Below are 15,640 nucleotides of genomic sequence, written 5' to 3'. Positions count from 1 at the left end.
TCTTAAAAACCTCTCAATTAATGCTCCCACGATTCAGATAGAAACTCCTTGGCCTATTCTCTATACGCTCCCACTGTCGCTTTCCTCAAAATTAAGCATAAGCTTAGTTGCAATTTTTTTGTCTCCATTACAAAATGTACTGTAAGGGATCCACTGAGTAGTGGGTCTTGGCCAACCGAACATGCACCAAGCACACACGTCCATAATGGGTGTTACTCGGTATTCATTGATCGGTATTATTATAAGGTAGCTAGACGATTGCAGAACAGAAGGTAAGTTCTATATTAGTCTCACTACATACATCTCGGGCTCTTACTTTATCATCGGAATTCCTTTTTATATCTCACACCTTTGACGGAGCTCACAATACTGAGAAGGAAGATATCAATAGATTGGACGAGTGAAGAACTCAATGAGAACACTTAACATTACCGATTTTGCTCTTATACACAGAAAAACCATCAGAATTAATGAAAAAATCGTCCAAAAATTGTAGCAATTGTGTTGGTATGAAGGAAAAATAACCACCAATGTCTTAATTGTTGAAGGTTTTCTACCTCAAGGCAAAATTCGTTATTTTTGTAAATGGGAGGATAAAATTTGATAATAAAAATTGGGAACAAAATTTGTATAAAGGAAATCGACTTCGATTATTGAATAATCATTGTCACTTTTGCTTTTATTATAACAAGATTTTGTTTTTACTTTGAAAAAGAAGCGTGTATCAATAATTATGATTTTCCGTATGAAAAATTCCTCAATCTTGTTCATTCACAAAAAAAAACATTTTTTTTATGATAAGAAGTAGGGATGAAAATGAGTCGAGCCGCTTGTCAAGGGTCTATGACTCAGCCTATTTCAAGGGTCTATGACTCAGCCTATTTAAAACTCGGTTCGACTTGTTTACTATGAAGGTTAAACTCAAGCTTTTTAAAAAAAAATTTAGATAAAGAGGCCAAAAACAAACTATAAAAAAAGCTTGTTAAGTTTGACAAGCCGACTTGTTTAAGTAGTAGTAATAATAATAATAATAATAATAACTATTATTTATACCATTTTTATGACATTATGAGTGAAATGATGAAGTGACATAAAGTGTTTAGAGAGTTCATTTGCATGTGAAAATTTTTCAAAAATAAAAAGACTCAAGTTGAAAGGATAATACAACTAGATTAATACTTCCAAAGAAAAGAATGTTTTGTAAAAATATTTTTAGACAATTTAAATATTTTTATTTGGCTATATTAATATAAATCATCATTAATCCATATATTTTTTAATATTATGCTCTCTTTTTTAATTTTCTTTTGATATACTTTATGTTTTAATAACTTGAATTCAATATGATTTTGTTTATCAATTATTTTTGGATTTGTACGTTACTTATACGAAAAATTTTATAAATTTCTTTTTTTTAGTTAGTATTTCACTAGGTTTTAAAATAATTAATTTGTTAAAGACGTCTTTAGACAGACTTTTAAATAGGCTCGTAGGCCAAGTCAGACTTAAGTCGAGTCGAGTCTTTAGAAAAAGCCTATGATAGGTAATGAGTCAAGCTCAAACCTTAAGTATTCGACTCAAGCCGAACTCAAGCCTAGTAAAGTTTGGCTTGATCCGGCTCATTTCCACCCCCAGTAAGAAGACATGCTTTTTTGGCATAATTTTTTTCTTAGCGGAAGCAAGAAATCATTTAGGATTAATTATGTTTTTGGTCCTAAACTTTTTTGCAAAGGCAGAAAAAAAAATAAAGAACTAAAAATAAAAATGAAAAAAAGGTTAAAACACTAAAAACATAAATAAAAATTTCAAGGAAAAATGTTGCTATGAGAAGATTTTACCAAATAATACTTCTAATTGAAAACCATGTGGAGGTTTAACTTATTATATACTCAAACATTATTATCTTAGTTAATTAATATCTATCAATTAGAATACTGTGAATTTATTTTCATTTTTTTAGAAAATGAATATTATTTTCATAATTAATACTATTAATAATTTAAAATTTAATAATTAGACAATATCAATTCAAAAAAAAACTTAACAACTTTTTGACTTTGCTAGCTGCCTAGGAATTAACGAAGTACGTAGTCCACGTACATGCATCAATCTCCATCTAAAAGAGGACGTGTGGAATTACTACTAAACTATATAAGATAGTGAAAATTGGCCAGTGTGAAATAATATACTTATAATCGTGTATTTGGAACTCACATTACTCACAGATTAATCATATTTGTTTAACCATTTTGTGGCAAATACTTAAGGATTGATAAAATGGGTTGTGGTTCTGATTCATCTAGTTTGTCAATTGTCATTCAGCTGTCAAAGAAACAGTTTGGATCAATTTGTTAAATTATAAGAAGTAGGATGAAAATTAAGAAAATGAACTAATAATTCGTCAACAATAATAAAAATAATTAACTTAATTAATAACATTAAATTTGTTTTAAATTCAAATATTTTTTCAAAAGTACATTAATAATCCTTTATTAAAATAATTTTAGATGTTATTAACTAGTATCGTTAAGAGTACTTATTAAGGAATTAAAAGATAAAAGTATTTATTTGAAAACATATTAAAAAATATTTTCTTCGTCATATTATAATTGTCTTTTTGCATTATTTTTTATAGATAAAAAACAAGTGATTGGATGAAACTGATTAATGTATTGAAATCAAGATTGAATCATTTGAATATTACCCAAATTCAATCATTGACAAAAATAAATTTTAATCAAACTTTACATGTAAGACAGATAGTTAGAATCTTTTTTCCTTGATAAATTGGAGGGTTAAAAAAAATATAGAAAAAAAAAACTAATAAATGAATGAGAATGAATAATTTTTTATAAAATTAATCTTATCATGGTTAATTTTTTTTAGTTTTGTTATCATCATTAATATCATCATACATATAAGTGGAAAAAGCAAATTGAAAAACCTAAAGTAAAAATTATTTTGAGGCTTATTTTTTCTTTTAATATGACTATTATAATGAGATAGAAAGAATATAGGAGAACAAATTTTCATACATTCTAATAAAATAACTTTTCCTTCTTTTTTTTTTTTATAAGAGAGTACATTTGCCATATTTTTTTTTTATTTAGTTTTAGTTCTTTTAATCTCTCTCATCGTTAATATATTCAGTCTTTTAATATTTGCATCTGAATGATGAAATTAAGATTTCCCAAATATTTTTATACAAAACAAAGTTATACTCTTAAAAAAGCTTTAGATATTAATGTCTTTGACTTACTATTTATTGAACTTGGAAAATTATTCATAATTAAGAATATATATATGAAAAAAAAATAATTAATCTATAAGACATTTTAGATTAAGTCTTATAAAAAAATAAGTCAAACTTATAATTTGAGTCTCATAAAAAATGGAAGGAATAACAAATTTTCTCATCTTAGTTTGCATGTTAACATGTCGAACAAAATATTTAAAAAAAGAAAAAAAATTAAAAAATAAGAGAAGTATCAAAGTTTTAGACTTAAATATGATAAATTTATTTGTGTTTTGTTTATTTTTATTATGCGTAAGTCTATATATAGAAGAATGTTATTAATTTAATGAGCTATATTAGGAGGAGTTACGTAATTGACAAAAAACTAGACTTGATATATGACCAACTAATCTTCAATTTGTGGTGTGAGTGGTGTCTAGCTAGAGCTTAGTGCATAATAATTGTGAACTCGAACAAAATACTTGATCTAAAATCTAGAAAGGTCTAAAATTACTAGTAACTAATGTTAATTTGCAAAAGAAATAATTAAAGACATTCACAACTAATAATAACTTCTTCTTTTTTATATATCAACATCTACCACTAGTTTCACGTTTGAGAAATAAGTTTGATGAAAGATAAACGCTAATCTAGTAATGTGATACAAGTAAGTTAGGTAGGAATAATTTTCGGCCTTTACCTAGGATTTAATGTTATGAAGTAGCCATTAGCCCATCACAAAAGAGAAAATTCACATACGTAATTCTCAGGAATCAAATAACCTAAAAATATTGAAAGAGGTGGGTCCAATTATATTAAAAATGAGAAAATCGTTGTGCATATGAGTTAATATATATATTTACAAGTGAATGTATTTAACATTCGTGTATTATTAATTGACTTAACCATCTTGTAATAAATCACTTATTAAGAGACTTAATTAAAATAATAAGAATTTTCGTATTCAAGTTTTGAATATATAATTATAAGTATTTTAAAAAAATTATTACTCATAATAATCTTACTAGTTCAAATAGAATCATCCCGAGTTGAGAATATCTCTGCTTTAGGGAGAGAAAAACCCGGATACTAGATTTTTTTTTCATTTTGACATGCATGGGCTTTTCATAAGCGGAACAATGTCCTTCTCCGCAGCACAAATAAAAGAACCGGGGTTGGATTTCATGAGCCGCACTACTAAGTAATAAAAGTACTACTAATACATATTAGTTTCATCAATCAATCATCAAAACACTGATATCACTCAAGCCATAATTCCTTAGTGGTAAGAGGCTAAATCTTATTATTAAACTCTAATTTCTTAGTTTAACAGTAAAAATTGCATCAAGAACAAGTTTCAAAAAGATGACTAAGTGAAAAAATAGCATACTGATATAACGGTTCATGCTTAGGGACCCTATTAATTAGGTGGATTAGTTCTTAAAGGTACACTTTGTAGTTGTGATTGTTTTAAATTTGTATATCGGTATAGTATTTATTAAGGATGGTGATGGATTCTCTTAACTCGTGTAACTGGGAATCTGGTCTCTTTTAGACTCTGTACTGCTTTAAGTACCTCTGAAATAAATAAATGAATGAATAGATTGATTTTTAAAATAAACATTGTCCTTTTAAAGAGTGAACCAATAGTTAACAGTTCTTTTTTTTTCCAGAATTAATTACAGTGTGTTAATATATAGTGCATGTTATTTTCATTTTTAAAACCATCCAATCCCATATAATTAATGAAAGGTTTTTGCTAAAAAAATATTACAAGAAAACTAATTAAACGATATTTAGAGAAAAATTAAAACAATTTTATTAATCATTTATTTAACCTTATAAAAATGATGTACGGCTTTTTTAAGTCACTTTTTTCAACTTATTCCAATAAAATATATCTAAATTAACAATACAATGTGATATAATTCACAATATATATAATAGTTAGGAATTCAATCCTCGTATATTAAAAAACACATGTTAAGATTTAAGATTAAAAGATGTCAACTTTTAAATAGATCTTAATGTCTCAATTAACTAGTATAATTTGACAGTCGATTGGAGATACAAATTCACCAAAAAAAGAAATAACTACACTTAAAATATCCAATATTAATAAAACTATATATTATTACTGTTTATTGTTCACAGCGCAGCTACCAGCCATGAGAGGATCAAAATTTACGGAAAGAAGAAAATGAAAAAATGGCATTATCGTTGCTACTCCATGCATGGTTGGGCCATTAGTACATCATGTAGGCGAGAGCCTGAAATGGATAGTATAACTGAATAGGGATTTGTCACAGCAAAAATAAGGATGGCAGTGAAACCGTTTGTGAAAAAGGTGGAAAAAAAATGAAGGAGGTGGTTGTTTTCCACAATTGATGAGAGTCTACAAACACAAAATCTCGAGAGGTGAAAGAAAGAGAAGCTGCCATAACACATAAAGCAGATAACTGTCAGCTTTACAAATAGGGAATGACCAAAAAATGTAGAACTGCTATTTTGTTTGGATTCATATCATATCACTATCGAAAAGTTTTTTCACTCAAAAATATTTTTTGGCTTGTTTTCAGCACTCCGGTTTTGCGACAAAATGTTGAGACAAGCACTGTTGGCATGGCCAGCCATGGCAGGTAACAGAACCATTGAGCGTACGTACGTGTCTTCTCTCCTGGGGCTAGCCTGCAAGGTCCCCGATCATGAATAATTTAAGGATCTTAGTGATGAGTATTCTTAATTAAGTCATTGATTAAGAAAAAAAATATTAATTTAAACAAATTTGCAACCTAATTTGACACATGCTAATAAAATCTTTATCATTTTTAGTTATTTAATCAATGTCATAAAGACACTAATTATCATTTGTCATAATTTAATTATCAGATGAACTATTCATATATTAAATTCATTGTGTTAATTTAAGTTTTTTTTCAAATTATTCCATAGATATGTTAACAGTTAGATTTGTTTAAAAGCAATTGTTTTGTAAAAATGTTAATTATTTTGTCGGCAGTAATTGATATATTGCAAACAAGTGTTTAGGCAATTATATGTGAAATTTACTGATGGAATTTAATGCGTATTCAGACAGTGTGGTAGAAAACAGTACTGTGAGGGGGATAGAAGAAAGTCTCTTCATCTGCTTCACTGTTAAATGCATGTTTACAATAGTTGCAAGAAATTCTCAAATTCGATATAATGAAAAAAGATTTAAGTGTAATTAAGTTTAATGCAAATTGGGTACTTAGTATACATATGCAATAAACAACTCGATATTCTTTCATCTATATATGTCATGGGGATTATCCTAGTTGATTATGCATAATTACTAATTTCTTTTTCGTGTTTGAATTTTTTTACTATTTAAAAATTTAATTATGTAATTTTTAGAAATTTAAATTCATTCATTTTTTTTAAAAAAATTACCTAAATTAATTATACATATTATTATTTTAACAACTTTTTCATTAATTTTTTGTTTTTTTTAAATTTAATGAAATTTAAAAATATTTATATGATGCAAAGTTATTTACTATAAAGTCATTGGCAGTGGCTCATTTATTTGTGCTTAATCTAATTCTTGATAATATAATTAAAATAAGTAAGGATTTAATTAAAATTCAGCAATAGTGTAAAGATTTTTTTACATCATTATTCATAGTAGATTCTCACATATAGTAATATTATTAATTTTTGTAAAAATTATTTTTAAAATCATATTTAGAACAATTTTATTTGGTTAACAGTGTAAAAATCTTTATATACTGTGAATGTGAGAAAACTAAAGATAATTGTCTATTATCATCCAACATCCGAAAAAGGTTAATATGCTTGATGCGCAAATTGTATGTTAGAAGTTTAGAACTTTCTTTCAGCTTTTTTTCTAAAAAAAAAAAACAAAAAAAGAAGAAAATCAAAGAAGTACCTTTAATTAAAAAAAAACATGATAAATGAATTATAATTATTATACAAGTTTTAAAAAAGAAAAGCAAAAACTTAATTAGCAGCTAAAATTAATACGAGCTTGTGTTTTTTAGAAAATTGTACGACTCACATAATTGTCTTTTCATAGGGGAAAACAAGTGACTTCTTTATTTGTCGACAGAATTCTATATGTTCGTTCTTTGATTTTTCAAAACTTGGTTTACATTAGTCCTTCTATTTTAAGTACAGTACATGTTATGACTATTTTGCTTAATGTTTTGAGGGTCATAACTCATAAATGAAAGCCGTCGGCGGCAAAGATTATAAAGTTTATAGTTTTTATATCCAATTTAATGAGTTTTCAGGTCAAATTAAATTAATTAGTTTTGCAATCGCATGAATAATTCAATTGTATCATAAAAAGGTCGTGATCAGTTATTGCATGAGGAGAATGCATGCATAAATTGACCCCTTCTAGATAGAAATAAAGACCTGAATCTGTTATAGAAGTTAATTAGTTAATTGATAATGAAACAAACATCAGAGGGTATATTAATGCATTTCAAAAATTATGAGTTGGGGGGGCGAATGAAAATTATATGTATAATAGTATGTGATTTTTTCTCTCTTTTAAAGTATACTGTATATAACCTAATGCATAAGTAATTAATTCGTTAAAGTATAGTATTTCATATAAACAGAAAAACGTAATCCATACGGGAACATAATCATTCTTTGGCTTTAAAGTTTTGCAACTAGGTTTGACAGAGTCTTAAAAAGCATTGTGATTGACGAGTGATTGAGGACGGTTTTAAAATCGGTACCGAATGGCATGGTGCTCATGTGGCAGAGACACATTGCATTAAATACACAATAGGTTTTGGTCCGAATTGAACTACAGTATTCATTAATTCGTTAAGAATAATACTACTAATTGTACACATTAATTAGGTTGACTTTCCTTCTAATTAACACTGTAAACATTACTAAGCGGGTGAGCAAAGTGGGAAAAATGGTGCCTATAATTTCGTATGGGCAAGAAAGTGACTGACTTGTTTCGTAGAATTAGGAGAGGGGTGAATTTATTCTTGTTATATATACCAGTTGAGTTGGCTTGTTTACACTTCATCTAAAGCAGAGAGAGAGAGAGAGTAGAGTGGTGAAGGGGAAAGTGCTTTCTTCTCTGAGGGGGTTCAACAACCAACTACTTTTTTTTTTCTTCTTGGCCAACAAATGCTGTTTAATGAACCATCAATTCATTTATCTCCTCTCTCTCTCTCTGTCTCTCTGGCTGCTTTTTTTTTCTTTCTTTCTAGGTTTTAAAATTTAAGAGAGGTAATCCCACACGCTTTGATCAAACGAAACACAACTAAAGAAGAAGGGTACTTTCGTTCCATCCACGAACCCACCCTTTAAGATACGATGTGCCATCATCCTATTCTGTTGCCTTTGCAAGTTTAGGAATTAACCTTCTTTGGCTCCCACAATTTTTCACTTGGCAGTTCATTCTTTCTAATGGCAATATTCTCCACTCTACTACTTTACTTCGGATACATCGTACATGTATAAATAAATACACACCCTTTTTTTTTCTTCTTCGATCTTCATCCTTCTCCGTTCATTTCTGTACTACTCGAACTCGGTAAGCCTCTCTTTGTTTATGTGATCTGCATTGCATGCATATGCAAATGGGTGTCATGGGCAAGGCAAGATCCGTTGCAGCAACGAGTGGGAGAATATTGAACGAGGCAGTGAGCTTCGTTGCTTTCTGCGTGCTCGACCTTGTCGATTTTCTTCTATGTTTTGTTTTCAAAGCTGTGGATTTGTGGGTTGAGGCAGAGTTCAGACCCTGCTATTGTTCCTCGGCGAAGGAAGCAATAACGAGCAGTGGGAAGATCTTGGTTTCAGAGCAAGGTGGAGAATCCAAGATCGTGTCCCTTCTTAGCTCAACGAAGCTTCAGTTGGAGGACATCTCTGATACCCTCTACTCTAGACCCTCTTTGGTCTCTGAGGTCTCGAGGCTAACCATTAATGAGCTTAAGAGGCTCAAGTTGGAGGACCCGGTTTTGCAGTCCAAGAGAGGAAACTCGCGCTGTTCCACGTTCACTGTCAACACCACCATTGTTGAAATGCTACAGGGTAAGATTGGAAGACACCTTACTCACCCCATTCCTAGATGGTCTGACTGTGATTGCAAACTATGCACAAGTTGGATCTCAACTCCATCCTCTCCTCATGATAATACCACCAATGCCAAAGCCACTCTCTTTGTTAAGTCCCAATGCCCCATCACAGGTACCAAAATTTATCATTAACTTTTTTCTTTTCTTTTTCACATACATAAAAGATAAAAATAAATAATAAAAAAATATTGTGTTAATATGTTAGTTTTTGTTATCTGTCAATTTTCAATTACATGTTGATTATTATTATTAACTAATAGCATTATTATTATTGTGTTACTCAACTTAACTAACATTTGTTAAGGGAAATAATAAGATGGGGTTTTATAAGTTACTGGGTGGAAAGGAATTGAATGAAATGATGGTGAGTGGTGAGTGTAATGATGTAGATGAAGGGGGAGAAGATGTGGTGTTCATACATGGGTTCATATCATCGTCATTATTTTGGAGCGAGACAGTGTTCCCAAACATGTCGAGTGCTGCAAAGTCGTGTTACCGGTTATTTGCGGTTGATCTGCTTGGGTTTGGGAGGAGTCCAAAGCCGAGCGAGTCGCTGTACACATTAAGAGAGCATTTAGAGATGATAGAGAGGTCGGTGTTGGAGGCCCATAAGGTTAAGTCCTTCCACATTGTGGCCCATTCCCTTGGATGCATTCTAGCACTTGCCCTTGCCGTCAAACACCCTCAATCTGTCAAGTCACTCACCTTGCTTGCCCCGGTAATAACTTGTATATATATATATATATATTTTTTTATGATATGCTTTTCTATGTTGTGACTGAAATTAATTTAATTGAATTGAATTGAATAGCCCTTCTATCCGGTGCCAAAGGGTGAAACACAGGCTACTCAATATGTCATGAGAAAGGTTGCTCCAAGGCGCGTGTGGCCACCCATGGCGTTTGGAGCGTCCTTGGCATGCTGGTACGAACACATAACTAGGGTCATTTGCTTGCTCATTTGCAAGAACCACCGTCTCTGGGAATTTCTAGCCAAACTCATCACTCGAAACAGGTAAACTCACGTCTTCAATTCTCACGTTAATTTCTGTCTATATTTTTATCGATGGATGTTTGTTTATATTAACAAGAAACTCAACTCATAATCTTTTCTCTTTTCCATTTTTCCTTAATCATCCAAATCACCTCAATTTCTGTCTCTTTATATATAGGTTTCTTTTACTTAGCAAATTCTCATGTCTCAAGTCTCAACCACGCAACTAACTCTACCCGTTTCCATCTATCTCTTTCGTTTCATCACTCCTCCAAGTTTCATTCATCCTTGTTTAGTTGGCGAGTTTTTGACCCTTGGTATTTTCTCAACGCCCCTTATGTAACAATAGTAACGGGATTGTTACACTTTCCTTTCTTTTGAGTAAAAAGCTAACTTAATTACCTACCAAATATAGGTAACTTAATTTATAAAACTGTACTCGCGGTTTATTTTTATATTTATTAATGTGTATTATATTTTATTTTTAAATTTATAACTCTAACACGTGTATGAAGTTAGTTTTTCTAATACATGATATTGTGTACGAAACTACAAATTTCAAATTTTTTTATAAATAAATTAAATACTGACTCGTACAACAATAAAGTCATGAATCGGATTATCAGAAGAAACAATTTTAAAAGCTAAGTTGAGTGGTTGTTTTTCTCTACTTTCTTTGTATGCTTTTAAAATTAAAAATCTTCTTTTTGGTAATATAAAAAATTTTCATAACATAATTTTTGTTTAATCACCATAATTATAATCCTTAGCTTTCCAATGAAATTTCAAAATATTATGGTAAACTTTGTTATTTTAGATCAATTGAGACTAATTATCGAACTTGTAATTTAGTTATATTTAAAATGTTCATCCTATTCAAAAATATACTATATCAAAATCAATTTTTATATGGTCATTTAACACCTATATAAAGAAATATGAAGAAAAAAAATATAGAAAAGATAAGTGATATATGCAATTATTCGAATTAGTGTAACATATACGAATGCCTATTTATATTTATCATCATTTATGTGATAAATGCGTGTGGTAACAAAACTCCCCCAAATAACATGTTTAACATTGAGGGCAGACGACACCACTACGTCACAAGATCGGAGTTGTACTAAGCCACAATCTTTCTGAGCAAAACTTTAAGCCACGACTGAGCAAAACTTTAAGAGGCACAACTCACATGTCATATCTTTCTGAAGTCGATTTAAGTAGGGCAGGATCTTCAATTTCACTAATTTGAGAGGCACAGGCCATTTTGTTTGTTTTCTTTAAATAAATAAAAAAAATCAGAGGCCACCCATTTTTGAAAACGTAATTTTTTTTATTTAATTTCTAAGAATCGAAAATATTTATCAAAATTTATAATAACTCAGGTACGTCCTGGTTGTGCTACGTTTAATTTATTGATAAGTTAGAGCCTTTAATTTGATCCAAAAAGTAGTTTTAAAAAAATATCTATTTTTTTATTTTAATTCTAAGATAAGCAATTATAAGTACAGATATGCATATAGCACAATCATGATAAATGCACCGATTTCTCAATTAATACACCGTTATTCATAGTAACCTATCAATTTGATCCTTTCATTGTATATTCTTCCCCATCTCAAAATAGCAAAAATGGAGTTCAAAGACACGAACAACCAACTAATTAATTAATCAATATCCGTCCCTTAATGCTTTTCTTCCGTTCGTTGGGTTTGTTTGACTTAAAACCGAATTAGGGTACAAAGTATATTGGTAGAATTTAATAGCCATGCCCCCACAGCTCAGGCAGCTAGCACTAGTCAAACGCGTCAGAAACTGAACGCAGTAGATGGCGTCAGATGGTTTTTATTAATTTTATGGTTGCATTAATTAATGATTCTAGGTTTGATGGCCATGAATGAATGAGATATTATGAGAGTGGTAATTTAATTTCATGTGTGTTGGTGACATAGACTTTTTAGCTGACGTGAAACTTTGATATTAATACTACACACTCTCTCAACTTCCCACAACAGGGTCAGGACGTTCTTGCTTGAAGGGTTCTTTTGCCACACTCACAACGCGGCATGGCATACCCTACACAACATTATATGTGGAACCGCGGGGAAAATTGGATCCTATTTGGAGGCTGTTAGAGAAAACCGTAATTGCAAAGTGACCATATTTCATGGCAAAAACGATGAAGTGATCCCAGTTGAATGCAGCTACGAGGTGCAAAAACGAATTCCACGTGCCCAAGTTAGAGTTATTGACAACAAAGACCACATAACTATTGTTGTTGGAAGACAGAAAGCCTTTGCTCGAGAGTTGGAGGAGATTTGGGGCACTACTACTACCAACCACAACTAGATAATTACTATATGCTGCACGTTGTGCCAATGCACTTACGTCCAGACCTACAACTACTGGATTAAATTTATGTTCAAACTTTCCCTCTGTCGTCAACCCCAAGTGTTTGTATCTTTTTCTTATAAGAAAAATGTCTATTTAACACTAGTTTGGATAATTAAATCACATAACCTGCTATAAAGCAAAAGAGAGAAGTATGAATCAAGTGTAATAAGAAGTGATATATATCAAAATAGTGGAACTCTTTATAAATCGCATATAAGGGGAATGCATCCTCTAGAGTAACTTTATTATTACATCAAATCTTAGCCTTTCAATAAATGTTGTGTGTGTGTGTGAATTAAAGTTTAGGTTTAAAAAAATAAAGAGTAAGATCCTGATGCTTGATCAATATTGCTTACTCGAGAAAAAGAAAACACTTAATTACCGTTACTCTCTTTTTTATATCGAAACTTACCATCACTTGAATCGTCAAGGATGTGTTCAAACTTTGGTCTTAGAACTGGGAGGATTTCCTTGTACATGGAGAAGCCTATTGAAAAAAAATAAAAATCATATCCTTATTACTTTTTTTTAATTACTTTTATATTTCATATTTTGCAAAGGATTCTCAAACATGTTAAAGTATTAGGATCTTGGAAAATAATTAGGTATGACACACATTAATTAAATGTATGTATGCATCTATGAGATGCAACCATGCATTCAATTAATGTGTTGAATACAACAACAGAGAAAAAAAATAGTACACTAATTATATATACATACATATATCAAAATACTATCAAGGATGTCAATCACCTGATGATACTCATATTCCTTTTGAGTTACAATATTAAATATGCAAACTATGTTAAATATAAGAAATTTTTGCTAAAGAATTGTCTAAACAATTTAATGGAATTTTCTATTTTAACAATATTTTTTTTATCCACAAGACTAAAATTTTAATAATTTATTTAAGGAATATTCAAATTTATTTTCATTTGGATCAACGATAGGATGGTTAAATAAAATATTTCTACCTCTCCTCATCCCATTATAATTATTGTCCTAGATTTTTTATATAAATCAAGAAAAATTAATAAATAGATAAAAGAGAATAATAATTTTACAAAATTAACTTTATTATCATTAATTTATTTTTTATTTTTGTAGCACATACAATTAATATTATAAGAAATATAAATGAGAAAAGTAATTAATGTTATATATAAAAGTTGAAATGACAATTATTTTGGAACAAATTTTTCTTCTTACAAGACAATTATCATGGGACGGAGAAAGCATTTTAAAATAGTTCAAAATAAACTTTATAATTTAATAAAATATTTTTTAAAGAATTTATTATCTTTTACTTATTAAAAAATTACTTTGCATTAACATATTAATGTCATTATATATATATATATATATATATATATATATATATATATATATATATATAAATATATTGTTGACTTTGACTTGGACTTTAATTTTAATTTTAAATCAAATATTTGTTTTTGTTGAAACTAAATTAATGTTTTCATTTAATAAAAGATTTTTATTAAGAAGTCACTCTATGCTATTTTTTAAAAATATTTACTTAACATTAATATATATATATATATATATATAATACTCTTGGACTTTGACAAATGGAATTTGATTTTAATATATAAATAATAATTTCTTTATTTGATAATATAAATGTATTAATGTCATTCATTAAAAATAATTACTTCATTTTAAACTATTAATGTTATATATATTGCTGACTTTGACATTGGAATTTAATTTTGAATTGTAAATAAAATATTTGTTATAGTTGAAAATAAAATTTATCATTTAATAAAATATTTTTTTGTCAATATATTTTATACTATTTATTAAAAATAATAAATAAACATTAATGTATATATGTAATATTTTGTTGACTTTGATATTTGGAATTTGATTTTGATATGTAAATAAAATATTTTTTATTTGATAGTATTGATGTATTAATGTCTTTATTTCCAAGCATAAAAAAGTCAAAAAAAAAATATTTCTAATGTTAAGTATAATGAATCTTCTTAAAAAAAACATTTATTAAATGGAAAAGTTTATTTTCAACTATAACAAATGTTTTATTTGATAGTTGAAAATAAATTTACTTTTATAACTTATTCTTAGTTTTTAATATATTATGAAGAGTAATTTATAGTGGTTTTAATATTATTTGTTCTTTTCAGATCACTATTTCCCTTTTAAATTTGTATTTTTTATAGAAAAATAAAATTATAATTTCTTAGAAATTAATGATTTATTCTTAATGTAATATATATAATACTTTTGTCAATGAAACAAAATTAATCCAATAAATAAAAGAATTAAATTGATTAATTGGCAATGAATCAAAATTAAACCAATAAAAAATAATAGAATAAAAAATTGACTTTAATTTGTATGTTTAAAGGTTAAAATCAAAACATAAACAAATTAATGTCATATCATAATCATTAAAAAAAAATGAGTTGTAATTACTTTCAATCATCCCACACTGTGATAAAGAACGTTAAATTTTCCTCTGATGGTTCACATAATGGATTTTGCTTCCAGCACTTCCTTCATGATATAATGGTAAATTATCAATAAAATGTAAATGTATAATTACCAAGAATAAAAGTGGTGCTTAAAAAAAAAAAAAATACCATGTAAGGCGCTGGATGGTGTTTTAAAACCAATAAGAGGCTGTTCATATTTTCACATTCTCTTGAGACAATTTTCAGATTTTAAGACGGTAGAGATCATTTCCCCAAACTCTGGAAGTGAGTTTTATAAGACCACATGGCAACCATGTTACTCATCTTCTTACAAGAGCATCACGGTCCTATGCTAGCAACCATGTTTCTTATCAAGTCCCTTCTTGTATTGCTTCTTCTACTGTGAAGGAAAGTATCTAATACTGCTTCTTCTAGTATGA

General features: G+C 28.8%; 1 protein-coding gene across 1 annotated transcript; it reads left to right on the top strand.

Moving 5' to 3' along the window:
- Positions 1-8,289: 8,289 nt before the first annotated feature.
- On the top strand, positions 8,290-12,950 carry LOC100811400 (probable lysophospholipase BODYGUARD 3). The gene is made up of 4 exons (XM_003535347.5): positions 8,290-9,460; positions 9,738-10,066; positions 10,160-10,362; positions 12,360-12,950. The coding sequence occupies exons 1-4, from the start codon at positions 8,842-8,844 to the stop codon at positions 12,691-12,693; spliced, it is 1,485 nt and encodes a 494-aa protein (XP_003535395.2). The 5' UTR covers positions 8,290-8,841; the 3' UTR covers positions 12,694-12,950.
- The last annotated feature ends 2,690 nt before the right edge of the window (positions 12,951-15,640 follow it).

The sequence above is a fragment of the Glycine max genome, chromosome 10 (genome assembly GCF_000004515.6).
Source record: "Glycine max cultivar Williams 82 chromosome 10, Glycine_max_v4.0, whole genome shotgun sequence".
Taxonomy (NCBI): domain Eukaryota; kingdom Viridiplantae; phylum Streptophyta; class Magnoliopsida; order Fabales; family Fabaceae; genus Glycine; species Glycine max.
Note: the sequence above shows the minus strand (reverse complement) of the source record. Positions and strands in the feature narration are given on the sequence as shown.